Here is a 16,666-nt window from a genome sequence, read left to right on the forward strand (position 1 = left end):
ACGAGAATGAATCCATTTAGGATAGTCGGGATTGGATTTTTGTTCTAAGTTTTAACAACGGAACAGAGGGCTCAAATTTTGAGAATTTCAAAAATTTTTGCTTTTCCGTGTTTTTCCGGAACTTTTTCCCCTCTAACTATATCACTTCCTTGCTGTGGTAATGAAAAAGGCAATTTATGGTATTGTTGTGTTCATAAACCACAAGAAAAAAAAATAGCCCAACACACAGTGAAAAAAACACATAGTGAGTGACGAACGTAATTTTCTATGCATAGTTTCACGATGGAACGTGTATTATTCGTCTGGCAAGATGCCAAAAAACGCTTGTGTAAAATAAAAAGAAATTTTGTTTTTTAAAGAAAACTTTTATTCTGCTCTGGAACAAAAAAAAAACAAAATTAGAAAGTATTCAAAAAAAATTTTGACCTTGTCTAGTTGGAAAAGGTCTTTCAGCAAAGAAAACATATCATACGCCATAACTAATAAGCTGACGATTCTTAGTGTTTTTTGTTCCTGGTGCATTGGTGTCAACAAACATTTCAGAAGAAATGTTCTAAGATTCTGTGTCATTTATAACATTCAGACTTGTTTTTTATGTTTTAGGAAGGAATATTGGGCAAATGAGGAACAAGCAATTCGTGGACACATTGATAAAAAATTATACATATTTATTTTTCATGAAACTGTAGAAAAAATAATACAATATTCTATGGGAAACCGATAAAATGATAATGCTTCTGTAATTTAATTCTCAATGAAGGAATAGAGATCTAATTTTGATTTTTGGGAATAAGAAAGTGAATGAGTTTTTATAACAGTTTTTTTTTGTTGATTATCTCTATCTTAAAATAAGTGCAAGCGGAAGAAGCAACGCAGTCAATATTTTGAATGTTGTTCCACTATTACACAGATTTCCGTCGCATGTGCAGACTTCTAGGTTACCTTCCCCGCTAGTGATTTTTGTGCAGTCTGATCGGATTTGTTCTTTGGCATTCGGAATGCAACTTCGCCAGACATGATTGATACCTGAATATAATATAAAAATTTGACTTTTTGACTATTGGTTAGTTACCATTTTTCTCTTGAAATATCATTTTCATGCAGACTCCATTGGAGCATTCGTTACTGCGCACACCGTCTCGAAGGGCTTGGTCAACCTGAAATCAGTAAAATTATATTTCGAAATGTTACAAAACAATACAAAAGACATGTTCTCACTATATAATCCTATCAAGTGACCGTCTTAGAACTTGAGGTCCGAAACCAAACACCCAGTGCACATTGTCAACAAAACGAGTCAACTCGTGTGGTCAACTCTACAAATACCTTCATTTTCGTACCTCAAAGTAATCGATGCATTTCTGACTGAAAGGCACATAACGCACGTTTTCCAGCCATCTCAACCAATTTGGATCGGATATCTCACTAAGCATTGCATTTGCGTCAATGGTAGTGCACGCGTAACATCGAATGTCTTGGGATTTCACATCTGGAATTATATAAATAAAGGAAGAATTAAAAATGAGGACTTACCTGATATAACTGTAAAAATAAAAGCGAAAAGTAGAATGGTCGGCATATTTTGTTCTGTTTTTCTGAAGCAGAAACACTTGTAAGCAATAGAGGAATATGTACAAAAGAAGCGATTAGAATAGGATTTACAAACGGTGGATACAAGACAAAGAACAACGCGGAACCACAATTTACTAGAGTATAATTCAACTGGTAGCTAGAAAAATACTTCTCAAAAAAGAAATATATCTCTCTCCACAAAATTATCCAAATAATAGGGGAGACCACCAAAAGAAGAGAAAGAAAAAGAAAAGACGAACAGAGAGACGTTTCATATATGCCCTGTTTGCTCTTTCGCTCAAAGGTTACCGTGCGCACAGAAAAGAGAAGAAAGAGAAAATGAAGAGAGAAGAGAGCCTCAAATCGTAGAGATGACAGTTGATTCTGGTGAGCTGTGAACAACAGACAGTGAGCACCTGTCCATTGGCTATATTTAGGGTAAATAGGGGAAGATATTGGGGAGGAGAAAGTTTTGGGAAACTTATCTTGTGTAGACAAGATTCTACTTTCAGGTTACAGTTATGCTAATAGTTATACCTAGAACAATTTTGTTAAAAATGATGTTCGTGGTGTTTTTAGCCATTGTTTCTTCCAGATTGTTATATTTAAAAACAAACTTGTCGAATTTCGGTCTAGCCGGGTTAAGATTTTGCTCGGCCCGGTCGGCCCTGCGTCAAGAAAAGATAAGTTTGTTTTGACTTTTTTGGTGTCTAACTAGCTCCTGATTGAATTCTGAAGTATAGTCAAAAGTTCGATGTTTTTGAAAAAAAAATTTTAAATGTCATAATTTCGTTCAAAACTTACCCCCACCCCCCCCCCCCCCCCCAAACCCCACCCTGAGCCGATGGGTCGGATTCCGAGCAGGGCCAAAAAAAATACCAGTTTCACCGCGACCAAGTTTGATTGAAAATATTCTATGGTTAATATACAACTATAACTAATTATGAAAACATTTTCTAGTTTCCGCTTTGAGACTGAAAAATTGAGAAAAAATCTGGTTTAACCACTAAACACTGAAAACCGACTTTCTCAAAAAACAGCAAAAACAGCAAAAAACAAGAAATGCAAGACGCCACATGATTAAAGTAATCTGAATTGCGGAACTCCATCACAATGACACTCTTGACTCTCAAAAGTGTACTTGAATGGGCATGGATGAGTACCTTGATGCGTTTGTTCTAGATTATTGTTTGTCAGATTAGTAAGGCAACTTGCAATAACACTATGTGTCAATGAGGTCGGTAAAAATGTGTGACACATATTTTTAAAATTAGATTTTAAAAAATTTTAAAAACAACAACCGGCAAAAGACGATTCATCCAAATAAATGAATCTAACACTCGCTTCGGTTTGAAACATTGTGTGGAAATACGTGTTCAAGGTTACCTAGGCGCGAAACATTCAATAGACTCAATTACATCTAATTACAGGCAACAAGAAACAACACACTCCGTTAGAAACTAACGGCGTGTGGGTTTATACGACAATTAAAAGGTTCTTGAGACTTTTGGATGGAGAGGAAGGTAGAGGAGTTAGGAAGGAGGAAATAATGATGGATGGTTGGATGGCAAACGCATTTTTTATGGGAACTTAAGTTGCAGAAAAGGAAACAGACAGAGAGAAGAGAGTCTATAAATTTGTAGGGACACAAATCATGTGTGTACCTTATTATGTTACATGAATAAGAAACAACGATGCTGGTTCTAAAAATTTGAGTCATACCACAGTTGAGGTATCTGATTGATTTAGAATTTATCGAGTCTGACTATCTTAATTTTTAATTTGAGATTTCGATTGTTACAGATAAAATAATATTTCAAAGTCTCTGCATGAAAGATATTGCGTTCTGAACCTTGGTGGTACCAGACACTCTGGACCATTTTATCTGCATGACATTTTTCAGTTTTTGAACATTCCAATGCATATTCCTTCAACAGCTCTTTTTCCCGCAACAGTATTTACTTCCGGTTTACATCTGGTATTGTTATTGTTATATCGTTGAGCCTGGACATATAAACTGTATCATATAAACAATTATGTGACAACTTCCGGTATAATAGACCACCAGGAGAAATAAACAAAATTTTTGTATATCGTATCAAAAAGAGCAGCTATACAGTATAAGTATTGAAATTAATGAAAAAATTGGAAAAAATTTAGGTATTTTTCCGAACTCACCTCACCCCTCGTCTTTTTTTATACAGACATAGTGTGTACCCCGTCTCCAGCGTCTTCATACAATGTTACTCCAAATTGACACTCATATTAATCTATTTATAAACAAAGGACGATACTTTACCGGATAATATCATTGCGTGTATTTCGCGCAACATCAATTTGAAGATGAGCTGAATTGAGCAAGAAGGGGGAGGAGGTAGTGAATCCAATGTTTGACAGTTTGTAGGATTAGAGGCATTTGTACTATTTACCTTTGTTATTGCATGTTATGAGATTGTGTCGATGCGCGTGAAGTAACGTGTGATATTTTTGAAATGAATAAAGAAAAATGGCAGTGATGAAAAAACAGATTTGCAAAATATCGCTCTTGTCTGGTTCGGGCCGATGAAAAAATTTGCTGTCCCAGCCCGGTCGGCCTGGAGTCGAAAATGTGCACAACTTTTTCACAATTTGTTTTCATAATGTTCTGAAACTTTAATGGACATATTCACAAGGTAGCAAAAAAAGCAAAAAACTATTTTTTGCAGTTAGTAAAAAAATAGTTTGTTACTTTTTTGGTACCTCGTGAATAGGTCCATTATCTGAAATAGTCAAAAATCCTATGTACGCTTGAATTTTTATCGATAACTAAAAAAATTGTCGAAAATGCAACTTTTTTTGCAAAAAAAATCAATAAAATATTTAAAATGTTTGTACTGTGATACGGCCCGTTGCAAATCGTTGAAAAAATATTCTAGCTTTGACAAAAACACGATTTTTTGAAAATTGTCTAAGTGAATGTTGCAATCAATAGTACCTATCCGTATTTCTGCAAAACTATCAGGTTTCATAAACATTTTTTAGTTCTCTCCGGCCAATGGGTTCCAGGCAACATTCTACATCGTTTTTTCTATTCACCGAGCTGAAAAAGTCATTTCGGTTGTGAAGCACCTCTGAGAAAGAATACTATTCGACGTTGCTGGTCTTCAAACTTCACTTTAATTTTATGTTATTCTGAATCTAGATTTTGAATACACTTCCGGTTAATTTCGAGTCATTTGATATTTAGTTTATATCGGTCCATATTGTGCATATCAAACTTTGACATGTGGTGGCGTGCATTACAACTCGAGAAAGAGGGGGAGGGCACAATATTGCATATACAATTATGTGACAATTTCCGGTATGATGGACCACGAAGCATCTTATTCTTCTTCGTTTTCTTTTGAAAGATAAACAAAGTGGTTAGAATCAGATGCACCAATATTGTCCACACATCCGTTGGTCGATTAGCATCAAGAGCTGTGCGCTAACCACCCAGCTCTCCAATCAAATGTCAACGCCCCGCCCACATTCTACAGACAGAGCAATGTGAGAAAAGGCGGATTCTCAATTCGTGTAAATATCAGACGAGCTATCCATTTGTGTCATTCTTGCTATTGTTTCAAATCAGACATTATGATGTTAGGTAATCTACATGTATTCCCAAACGGAAGGATCGAAAGAGAAAGGAAACCAAAGTGTGCCAGGTGAGTGATACAGTATCTGAAATTCAGATTCTGAATGGGACTGTTTTAAATACGAGGGTAATGTTTCAGATGCAGAAATCATGGATTAGTCAGTTGGCTGAAAGGACACAAACGTCATTGCAAGTACAAGTAAGTGACGGGAAATTTTTTAAGGCTGGAATCAAGAAAAATCAAAAATTATAGACATAGTTGTTAGTAGGATTTCAAATAGCTCTAATTGTTCTTGAGATGAATTTTCAAGATTTTTAATTGTAAGAACAGCTAACATACCTCTCCTCGAGATTCCTACTAGTAATAACTCCAATTCCTCAAAACGTCCTGTTTTTTTTTTGAACAAACTTGCTTAACCATATAACGTTCTGTGATGAATTCTGTTAAATTCCAAATTTTGGATACAAAAAACATTTAGCAGTCACAGTTCTCACAAAGAAAGTACACGATGGACCGAGTTGAACTTCTCCTATAAATTTGACCATAGGAAATTGACCCTGAGGATCCCAAGTGGATTCCAAAAGATGTGGAATCCGCAGAGTCAAAATTAACTATAGTCAAATTTATAGTTGGGCTATCAATTATCTTTTTTTTTTGTTTTGTTAATTAGTTTATGTCCAGCGCGTCTATTATTTTAAAAAAGTGGCATTTAGACATTTAGCTATCGATACTCAATAACCTAACACCCTGCATACAACAGATATCATAAAAAGTGTTATTTCTAAGCTGGTACTAGAAATACCGTACCTCACATCATTTAAAGCAAACACAAAGAGTGTCTGTTCAAACGCATTTTAAATACAATTTCCTCTTTTTTCTGTCTCAATTCTTTCTGCGCAATATCAAGAGCGTAAAACAGATCGGTGTGGGGGTAAAACCCGAGGAAGGTGTCGCGAATAACGCTTTATCACTTGAGCTACAATTTTCCCAGCTTGCGAAACCACTTAAACACCGCTGTTTAGTCGATTTGATTGTTTGTTTATCAGATTACCGTATCGGCTTGTGATCAGAATAATACAATTTGAGTAAGAAGGGGGAAAGTGGAATTGTGGGATTGTGATCTACCGCACGAAACAATGTTTCTTGTTGGGTGGGACTCTTGTTTGAGATATTTTGAGATTTTGCATGTGTCTCTGTAAAAATTTGAATTCGACCATGCTTGTTCGAGCAGAAAACAATTTGTTGCAAAAAATTGGAAACATTTTTCAAATTTCTATGTTTGGCATACTCATTTTCTATAATTTCGGTTTATAGAATACTAATTGTTGTCAAACACATGGTAGCAACAAATATTCCGATTTCTATTCCAATTTCTTTTCAGGGAGTGTGCCTGTGAAAAATGCAACCTCATCGCGGAACGCCAACGTGTCATGGCAGCTCAAGTTGCGTTAAAACGACGGCAAGCCACCGAAGATGCTATTGCTCTGGGATTACGGTAAGCGATCCATCAAATTTATGTTCAGTTTCTTAGAGCCATCCCCAAGTATGCAACATTCTTGTCTTATTGCTTTCCACCAAGAGGTTTTTTTGACGTTTTTGGTGTGCACCCGATAGGTTCAACCCGTTTAATTAAATTTGGAATTGAATAAACAAAAAATTGATTAAGTTTCTCTATAGCAGTTTTGTGCACTTTGTGGTGCCGCCCGCTTTTTCGTGGTTTTGAGAGTAAGGCTCCTATTTTGTATGTATAAGTGCATTTTTTACGGAAGCTACTGGAAATTAAATTTTTGTCATTTATATTCACTGATATAGATTCACCCTCAGTGTGTGTATCCGATAACCTTTATATATTTCTTCGTATATTCTACCTCTTTTGCTGTCTAGTTATCTATAACAAAAACGAATTCCCTCCAGTTTCCCTAGCGTCTATCATTTTTCTTTTTTCTTCTCGCATCTTATCTGCCTCTCTTTTTTATTTTGATGATAACTTGTTGTTATCATCCTCCTTCCAATGGCAATTTTTTTCTCCTCTTGCTGAGATTAGGAAGCCAGGCATATACGTTTTTGAGCCGGCGGCTGAGCTTGTCTAATCTCATACACCGCCGCCGACACCTTCCATTAGTTTTTCCAATTTTCATTTTCCTTTTTAGCGTCGTTGCCGGTCAAGCCATCGATAGACTACCTCAAGGCCCAGTGTGGAATACCGCTAGTGGTGAAGACGACGATATGGATTATCTGGACGATGAACTAGACACCCCTGAGAAGCCAACGACTCCAGTTTCCGAAGAATTGGTGTCGATCAAGAAGAAAAAAGTGGAAGAGCCTTATGAATTGTCAAGTTTCTCCTCGATCGAACTATTGATGATTCTCTTCTTCGAACACGAGAAACACATTTTGGAATTGGTTTTGGAGGCGTGCAGTGGAAATGTTCTTCAAGCCATCGAGCACTTTGCCAATGTTCGTCGAGTGAAGAATATCAACCAAATGAAGATGTTCGCTGCAGCCACCAGAGGATTCCCAACCGTCTCCACGCCAAAACAATCATTCTTGATTGACTCCCTGCTAGAGGTAACTATACAACCCATCTAATCTTGTACACAAACACTATTTTCCAGCAGCCAACCTACCCAACTTCCAGCCAGGGCTCCTCCAGTACCAAAAACTGTGATTCCAGTAGTGTCGACTCAATTTCTCCAAACTCCTCAACATTCGAATCCTCCTAACTCTCATCTCACTCTCATCTCTGTGTATTTTTCAGTTCTATTCATAATTATTATTTTTCCGTGTCATTCCGACAACCATTCTCTCTTCCTTTGGTATTTTATTCAGTTCCCTTCCAAATCCGATTGTATTTTAATCCCGCCGTATTTTTTGAACATTCTATTGTAATATTGAATCTCAATTAACCTTAATTAACCGTATGAATCTATATTATTTTTTGTTTATCCACTTGCGTAACTTCTTCTCAATATCTCATCTACATATCATTGGTGTCAAAGAAAATAGGACGGTGAACAAACAAATGTTTGATTTGAGCCGTGCCGTTTGTTCAGATGGCAACTCCATATGTCTGGTGGATGAAGTCTCGGGGAGGTCCCATTTTTTTCAGCTAGGAACCAAAAATTTACAAAAATGTTATTCACCAATAGATAAGATTCGCATTCCTGCAATTATATACACACCCTTAGCAAAATGACAATCACAAATGTTCAATCAAATTATAAAACAGATACATCAAATTTCTCTTTCCCGAACTGCTTCGACACTGGTGCTGTCGATCTCTAATTTGACCTTCAAAAAGAACAGTGTAGACGCAAGACATCCAACAATCAGAATTAAAAGTTGAGATGGAAGGTACAAAAAGGAACTGTAGAAGAATGAGACGCACGCCGCCATTGACTGCAAAACGCATTTTTTTAATTAATAGTGATACACAAGGGGTTAATTACCTGGAAGAACTTGAAAATAGCAAACGCGTTTACCGGATCCTCCTTGAACGTTTGTCCGATGGTCACATAAATTTGAGTCTGCCAGAATGCATCGGAGACACCAAGCAGGAAGGAGATGATGAGAGTGAGGTTTAGAGTTGGCGCCATGTAGGTTGTGGCATCGGATGTACGAACGGTCGAGTCGTATGGAAGACAGAGGTATACTAATCCGAATGCAGTGAGATGTCCAACAAAGGCAAGAAAGATGATATGTTGGCTGCGGAGTCTCAACAATCTTCCGAGAGGTCCCGTGAGAACTCCTCCAACAATTTGTCCAGCACCGATCAACAGAGCATTGTAAGGGATTACAAGATCCGAGAACGCTTTCAATGGCAGAGTGGCAGATAAGCACGAGGTGTACACACCTGAAAAAATGGAATTACTTTATCTGACAATGAACAGCTGAAGGTCATGAAATACATCATACTTGCACACCGGGCCAGCGCGTAACTCCGCACCGCTATGGACTGAAAAATATACCAAAATGTAGATCTCGGCAAGTTCTATATCCGTGACAGACCAATTTCCGGATCGATAATGAGCCGCGGTCCGGGAAACAGTGCCAAAAACTCGAAAACAGCTAAAAAAGGAATAGTAGTCCGGCTCGCGGCACATTAACGAAAAATCATTCGGTTCGTAGTAGGTCACATCTGTAGAACTCGCCGAGACATACATTTTGGTATATTTTTCAAACATTGCGTTTTAAGAAAGTTACGCGGAGGCTTGGCCCGTTTCGACCCGGTTTGGAAGTATGAAATAAAGTTGAGTGAAAGCTTACCTGTGTAGAACGTCATTTCCAATCCACTATACACAAAGAGAACCGCCAGGCATAACATATTTGGGGTTAGCAGAAGGGAGATCATGCTCTTCAGTTGTTCACCAAAAGATGGATCGACCACAGGCGTGTTATCTGATTCTGGCGGGATCAATTGTTCTTCGATGCTGTGATCCAGATCTTCATTTTGTTGTCCTGAAACTAAAACATGTTCAAATACCGGCACAAATATGTATTTTGAATCAGTATACCACTGAATGCCACAACTAACCATATTGTCCTGGATTGTTTGGCATGAAGATCAGAACAGCGATTCCCAGTGCAATCACCGCAGAAAATGCCATGTAGATGAAGTTGAAAGAATTAGAGAGATCGCTAAAAGGTTTTTTGTTGTAAATTATACTAAAGAAGGGAAACATACCCTGATCGGAGCACGTAGATCAAAAAGATTCCACCTGTGATAAGTGATGATTGAAGCATTGCCCACATGATACCGGAGTTACGTTCCATTTTGTTTCTCCGTGAAATCTCCACGAGATAACATCCGTTTCCAGCCCATAGCACTGAAATAAATATGGTTATTATTGAATATGAAGCGGTTCAGTTGTCAGTACTGATTTTAGCTTATTTGAGTTATATCCAGCATAAATTGTTTGAATGAGAGCTATTATCTTGAAAACTTCCAATCTTAGAAACTGAGCAAAACACAATACGGAGGAGAATCCTGGAGGGGTTTTCTTCACTCCACTTTTTCTGTATTACCTGTAGTATCCATATTTTTATTAGTTGAATTATTAGGGTTCAATCAAAATTTTACTGTACATCGGTTTAACTGTTGTTTTTATACTGGACCTATTGTCATAATTCAGATGCACCATTTCTTATTTTTCAGTTGAATCATGTTGGAAGGTATCGATACACCCTTTCTGACGGTACAAATTCACCATGTATCTTATCAGCGCAATCAATAAACACCTTTTCTCATTCCAACAAAAAAACTCACAAGCAGCTCCAGCACCAAGCACAGCGGATCCAAAATAGAGCAGATACACATTCAAGTAGAGAAACGTCAGCATGAAGAACAAATATCCACCGGCACCGATGATTTGCGACCATTTTGCTCCGAGTTTCTTCACAATCGATGGGATAACAAGGTTGAAGAATGTGAAAAAGAAGTAGATAATGGAGAGACTGAATATTTTTTTTATGTAGAGTATTCTTTTTTGTCGGTTTATTACCTGTAATATCCACTGTTCGTTGTGATTCCGGTCTCCGGCGCAGTCTCGGCCTTTTTTCGCAACACTGCCACCTAGAATATTGATTTTGGCAGTGATCCAAACATAAACAAATGTAACATACCTCAATCAATCCTTGAGAGTTAAACGCCGAGAAAATAAAGGCGAAGCCAGCACCCAGTTGAATAACTGTGAACAAATCACGCCGCATTTTGCCGTTACATTCAATTCCAACGGAATCAAGGGTCGATATATACAAAAGAGTTGTTGACTTGTCATATTTCCTGGTGGCCTAGCTGTCAGAGGTTTCTAGTCCACCGTCTGCAGGTCACGGCCACCGCTCTCCTTCTTCTCTCCCATGGTCTTTGTGTGCGCTCGTTGTGTGTCTGTGTGTATATACGAGAAAACGAAGGATGACATTGAAAGAAGAGTAGTTGGTCACAAGAGATGAGACGGGAAAAAGAGATCGGAGTGTTTCGGGACAGAATTGACATTGACATTTGACTACGACTTTGAATAATGAGTAGGCAACAGAACTTTGAAAATGAATTATGGAAATTCGAAAAGACACAGTTTTATTTTATATCTAAAAATCACAGTTCCCTAGATAAACTGAATTCCGTTTTAGTGTATGGTTGGGTCGATGGAATTGAACCTGAAACAATTTTTAAGCATTTTCTTGCTACTTTAAGTTTTTACCTTCATTCCAAGTTGACTATTCATACTTGGAATCATTGAAAACCTCCTCTGTGGTCCTGCATCTACCACTAACTCTTGCACGCCGCCATCCGGTTGCTCATTATTCAGTTTTGGTCCTTGTTTGTCACTGGAAATAATTAGAAATAATTAATCAATTACAGTAATTGTCGGAACCCTTCTTACATTTTCTGAGTAATAATAATTTCTTCATGAGACCCGTGAATGCTATCATCGTCATCAGATAGCAACCTCTCCACAAATTCTTTGTGCCTTGTGTTGTTTAATGTTCCAAATATTGTTTTGAACAGGTAAATAAACACTTCAAGTAGAGTGATACAACTCATTCCCAGGAATAAACCCATAACACCACCGATGTAACCTGAACTTGGAAATAAGGAAATAAAATTATAATCCTTCGTGCCAAACTCACTCATCAAATCAATTTGCTTGAATCTTTTGTACTGATGGTGACTTTTCAAAAGTTTTGAGTTCAAGTGAAATGTAACCGTTGATTGACTGTAATAACGATGCAAGGATAATTAGAAACTTATTTGCAGAGATAGTTAAACAAACTCACTTTTTTGTACTACGTAAAGAAGATACCGGTTGGAGAATATAGTGGCGAGAATAACATTGCACTGGACAATCGCATTTTTGTTTTGATACTGTAATAAGGTTCTATAACTTTATCTTGTTGGTGACTCACATTTTGAGCACCTTTGGAGCTCTTCGATTGTACAATGAGTACGCCTGGACTGGTCGAAAAACGGGTTACATCCACAACTGGAATTTGAAATTTTATTTTTTCAATGATATTTCCTCACTAATCAGTCCGCTGACCTGTTTCTATACGCCTCCACATAACATTGCTTCAAACATCCGATATGATTATAAGTTTCACCATTTTGTACTTTGCATGTACCCCAATCGTTTTGACGCAGATAGTTTTGCTAAAAACTGTAAATCCATAACTAATCATATTTCAAAACTAACTTCTTCCATATTAAATGATAATTTTGCATGAATTCCTGGTTTCAACCATACTTGCGTAGTGAGACGCGACACTTCGTGATATGCGGAGTGAATGTGTGCGGTGTATGTTTCTAAAAACTTAGATGAAAATTTTAACAGATTTAAGTAAATTTCTCACTTCTGAATGAGTTTTTCAATCTCACTTTCATAGTAGTCGCCGCATAATTTTTCCAATTCTCAAAGGTGATACATGTTCCAATATCGGTGACTTGCGTTCGTGAGTTTGAACAAAAATCTACCGTTTCATCTAAACCGATGGTTATGGAATCTATTACTTCTTCACAGGAAAAGCTGAAAACTTTTATTGTATTACTTTATGGTGAGGTACTGTTACCTGTTTTTTATCAGTAGTGATTCACTTGAATTATGTGATAACCTTGTTGGAATATCCAAGGTAAGATCGTTTTCAGTTATAGAATAGAACAAATCATCTGAAAACTTATATTCTGACATAAAATATAAAATATTTGAATTAATTTACCATCTGTTCTAAATCCATACGGACATATTGATATACTTGGAAGATAACTTTGAGGTAATGTGAACTCATCAATTTTTGTCGCAGTTGGATGAGAATTGTAGAACTCTAATAGCACTCCACCCTGTTATCAAATACTAGATATGTACCACATTTTTTTGATACCTGTATCATAAACAACGTCACACATGTAACCACGACTACTCCCCAGAATATTCTGGAAGGCCATGTTTCTGAAGTGTAGATTCTGATCTGGAATTCATTATTTCTTATATTTTTTCGTTTCCTGTTCAATCTGGTTATAAAAATACCGACCATTCCATGATAAGTGGTGAGGGATGTGAATTCTTTGGACTCATCGTCATAAACATGTAGAACAATTCTTTCCTCATCTCCGGAATCATAGTCAGAGTTAGAAGTAGAACAAATCGAAGTTTCAGCCATTATAGAAAAATTTATAGAGAAAAGAAAATCAATATTTTATCATTTTCACTCCTCCAATTTGCCCACTTGTGTTATCACTAGTGTCGGAGATTATTTAATTGTATCAAAAACCATAAATTCCTAAAAGTTTATGTAAGGTACACTTTTTTTTCAAATCACAAACAATATGCAAAATTTTACATTGCAAATGATTTAAAACTTGAGACAGCACGATAAATTGCAAGGGGGAAACATTTTGAGGTGGTTTAATTGGAAATGGAAAGCAAACAAGTAAATGAGACAAACATAACAATATAATGAAGTGCAGGAGAAAACTTCCGCCAAACCGGATACAATTAAATAGTTGAGTTTTGACCAGAACATTCGGAACAGATGACATAAAAGGAAGACTTAGTTTTTTGGTGGGAAAAATGCCGGAGGTTTTTTTTGTGATATTGAGCGAGGTTTTCGAAAGAATGAAGATGCAATTGATTATTGAATGGATTAACCTAAGAATATATATTTGAAGAAAGAAAAAATAAAAATCTGAGATCTAGTATCGGTTAGCTGCCCTTGACAGGGTTCTATGAGAGTTTTGTCGAGAGGACACGAAAACTAATTCCAAGATGATTAATGAAGCGTCTAATCTAATTGTTTAAGGGCACTTAAGATCGTATTTTTGAGGATACAATTGTTTTGAAAAGGCTTTTTGGAAATTATTCAATTACCGGTGTCGTGGAAGAAATACAAAGAGTGGTACACGAATTGGGGGACAGAAGATAGACAAAAAAAACTTGGTAGGAGAGGGGGAAGAATTGGAATTCACTCGAAGTGTGGCTTCATTTTGTCGAGCTTGTTCTTGTTAAGTCCCTGAAAATGAAATAATGAGTTTGAATCATTCGAAAAGTAACTAACCGTTGTCTTATGAACTTTAGTGTGCCGTTTTCGTTCATCACTTCTTGCGAACTTGCGGCCACAGATGTCACACGAGAATGGTTTCTCTCCAGTGTGAGTTCTCACATGAGTTGTGAGATGGTCGGATCGAGAGAAAGCGCGCATGCAGATTCGGCACTGAAAACCACTTTGAGCTGTGTCGCTTTTTAAGAAAGACAAACCTGGAATGGTTTTTGTCCGGTGTGAATTCTGATATGTCTTGTGAGCTCATCGCTTCTCGAAAACCTTCTGTCACATCCGTCACGTGGACACTTGTATGGTCTGTCCTGGAGAGGCATCTTGTTAGCCTGGATATTATTTATTTTGTTGGGTTTCAAAAAGTTTTCCGATAATACCTTCATCTTCCCGCATCCGATGTTCTTGAGCTCTTCTGAAGCTGATGTGAAGTCATACGGTCCGAAGTCATTTTCAGCAACTTCTAAATGTTTCAATTTTATTGTTTTGAAGTCAAATGAAGCTTTACCAGAGTTGTAACTGTAACCGTAATCATCCATTGGCTCAGATTTCGGTTCGAAGTGTGCCAAGCTGCTGCTGTCCCTAAAACAATAGAAAATTCAAATAAAATCCTTCAAGTTCTAAAAATCCCTAGAACTAACGAGAATGAAGTGTGAGACGAGAGGCTGGAGTAGCTAGAGTTCATGTATGGATCCTCCGCATGTGGAATTGGAGAAATTGATGAATGCTCCAAAGATCTCAAACTGCTTGATGTATTAGTTCGTGTCACTCTTGGAATAGCTGTGGACGGTCGGGAGCTTGTAGATGGTTGCTCGTTTTGGAGTGTCGATCCGAGGTGTGATGGTTCACTTGTTTTCCTAGGCAGCATTGGAACATGTAGCACATCTGTATACCTGCTTTCTTCATCTGAATTCCGCCGCGCTGGTGGGGGCTGAAAATTCCATTTTTGGAAATAAAACTTATTAAGAACGGTTACCTTAATAGAATCTAGAGGTTCTTGATTAAAAGCGGGTGTTTTTGCTTCCACTTGCAGCTCGGGTAATCCTGTTGTACTTCCCTTGTTCGTAAGTGTTTGTAAAAAATGTTCCACCATTGGAGAAAATTGAAACATAGAAGCTGATAAGCCAGGTGAATCTACACTAACTGTAGGTGCATTTGAATCATCTTCTTTTAATTTCAACTCTTCAGGTTTTGGTTTACTATGACCATTCGTCATCCTAGGTATACCAAAACTATTATTATTAGGTGTCGCCAAATCTTTTGTTTTTGTATCCACATTCGAGCTGCATGGATGTTCACTACTGTAAGCCGGCTTCCTTTCAGATGATGTGGAGGCTGTTGATGTCGATGTGCGCATTTCAAATTGATTAAAGAGTGGCTCATGCTCTCCAAAAAATGTCTGATCGGTTTGAGGCGTGAATCCGGAAAATCCGTTCACTTTGGGCGTTCCGTCTATACTCATAGGTGTATGTCGGGGCGAATTCACTGTAGGCGTCTGGAAAATGTGATTCATTATGTTAAATTTGAATAATTTATTTGATCCCAGATTAAACTATATTTTTCCTCTTATCACTCACTTTTAACATATCATTCATAGTGGGCGTTTTTAAACAATCATTGTCAGCAAACGTCAATATAGGTTTATTTAATGACGGCGGCCTTAGTAAATTTGAATGAGAATGCCTATTCAGCTTAGAAGGAGGTTCGTGTAGAGCCATCCTTGATTCTGAAAAAGAATAGTATTATTTCAACGAAAAACTATTCAAAAAATAGGAAAAAGAGAGGAGTATACATTCAAACGCACAATTTAGAGAGAGACGAACAAAAGTAATGGATGATACAAGCTCACGACACACGGAAGCACGACCTTTTCGATTTATGGGTGGAGCTCGGAAATTGCTATGGACGAAAATCCTGTCAATTTCTTTTTTGGAATATTTTTTTGAAATGTTGGAAATTCTGAAGCCGGAAGTGGAACCTAGAAATCAAGAAGGCGGAAATAATGTTTCTCCTAGAATTTGTGATTGTTTACCTTCCACCCGGAGTCGTTCACTAGAACCCTCCAATAATTTGGTTTTGATTTAATTTGTCTGGTGATCTTGGATATGGACCTTTTCTAATGGATGGAGAGTTGTTGCGATATAAAAAATAAAAATATTTGGCCTATTTCCTCGTTATTTTAAGTAATTGAAGGTTTTTGCAACTCAAGTTGCAGAGATATGTGATTAGCTTGAAGAATGGAAATTAAAAAAGAATGGTAATAATAAATACGGAGCACTATGAATAATACGTGCAATATTTGTTTTGGTTGTTCGAATTACCCTAATGCATGATGTTATTGGCGAGCTGACATTAGTACAGTATCTCAGACAGATTCTATACGTTACCATCTCCAGGAGGCAGGACAGAAAGATTCTTTGAACTTTCGAGCAATGAAT

At 37.2% G+C, this 16,666-nt stretch overlaps 5 protein-coding genes across 5 annotated transcripts; 1 reads left to right on the top strand and 4 right to left on the bottom strand.

Moving 5' to 3' along the window:
• Positions 1 to 838: 838 nt before the first annotated feature.
• On the bottom strand, positions 839 to 1,579 carry GCK72_025625 (uncharacterized protein; the record flags this gene model as incomplete). The annotated part of the gene is made up of 4 exons (XM_003106135.2): positions 839 to 1,026; positions 1,073 to 1,157; positions 1,341 to 1,489; positions 1,534 to 1,579. 4 exons carry the CDS (start codon positions 1,577 to 1,579, stop codon positions 839 to 841), a joined length of 468 nt encoding a protein of 155 aa, XP_003106183.2.
• A 3,608-nt stretch (positions 1,580 to 5,187) lies between these two features.
• On the top strand, positions 5,188 to 7,912 carry GCK72_025626 (uncharacterized protein; the record flags this gene model as incomplete). The annotated part of the gene is made up of 5 exons (XM_003106193.2): positions 5,188 to 5,258; positions 5,328 to 5,387; positions 6,571 to 6,684; positions 7,340 to 7,757; positions 7,805 to 7,912. The coding sequence occupies 5 exons, from the start codon at positions 5,188 to 5,190 to the stop codon at positions 7,910 to 7,912; spliced, it is 771 nt and encodes a 256-aa protein (XP_003106241.2).
• Positions 7,913 to 8,423: 511 nt separating this feature from the next.
• GCK72_025627 (uncharacterized protein) lies at positions 8,424 to 10,898 on the bottom strand (the record flags this gene model as incomplete). The annotated part of the gene is made up of 8 exons (XM_053736418.1): positions 8,424 to 8,588; positions 8,639 to 9,042; positions 9,456 to 9,647; positions 9,724 to 9,827; positions 9,874 to 10,015; positions 10,456 to 10,643; positions 10,691 to 10,761; positions 10,812 to 10,898. The coding sequence occupies 8 exons, from the start codon at positions 10,896 to 10,898 to the stop codon at positions 8,424 to 8,426; spliced, it is 1,353 nt and encodes a 450-aa protein (XP_053579984.1).
• A 476-nt stretch (positions 10,899 to 11,374) lies between these two features.
• Positions 11,375 to 13,340, bottom strand: GCK72_025628 (uncharacterized protein; the record flags this gene model as incomplete). Its single annotated transcript, XM_053736419.1, has 11 exons — positions 11,375 to 11,513; positions 11,570 to 11,765; positions 11,817 to 11,902; positions 11,964 to 12,024; positions 12,093 to 12,169; positions 12,227 to 12,336; positions 12,380 to 12,489; positions 12,537 to 12,709; positions 12,753 to 12,849; positions 13,062 to 13,148; positions 13,208 to 13,340. The coding sequence occupies 11 exons, from the start codon at positions 13,338 to 13,340 to the stop codon at positions 11,375 to 11,377; spliced, it is 1,269 nt and encodes a 422-aa protein (XP_053579985.1).
• An 801-nt stretch (positions 13,341 to 14,141) lies between these two features.
• Positions 14,142 to 15,946, bottom strand: GCK72_025629 (uncharacterized protein; the record flags this gene model as incomplete). Its single annotated transcript, XM_053736420.1, has 8 exons — positions 14,142 to 14,189; positions 14,235 to 14,390; positions 14,435 to 14,560; positions 14,609 to 14,691; positions 14,737 to 14,810; positions 14,870 to 15,159; positions 15,205 to 15,723; positions 15,806 to 15,946. 8 exons carry the CDS (start codon positions 15,944 to 15,946, stop codon positions 14,142 to 14,144), a joined length of 1,437 nt encoding a protein of 478 aa, XP_053579986.1.
• Positions 15,947 to 16,666: the final 720 nt, after the last annotated feature.

The sequence above is a fragment of the Caenorhabditis remanei genome, chromosome X (genome assembly GCF_010183535.1).
Source record: "Caenorhabditis remanei strain PX506 chromosome X, whole genome shotgun sequence".
NCBI classification, from domain to species: Eukaryota; Metazoa; Nematoda; class Chromadorea; order Rhabditida; family Rhabditidae; genus Caenorhabditis; species Caenorhabditis remanei.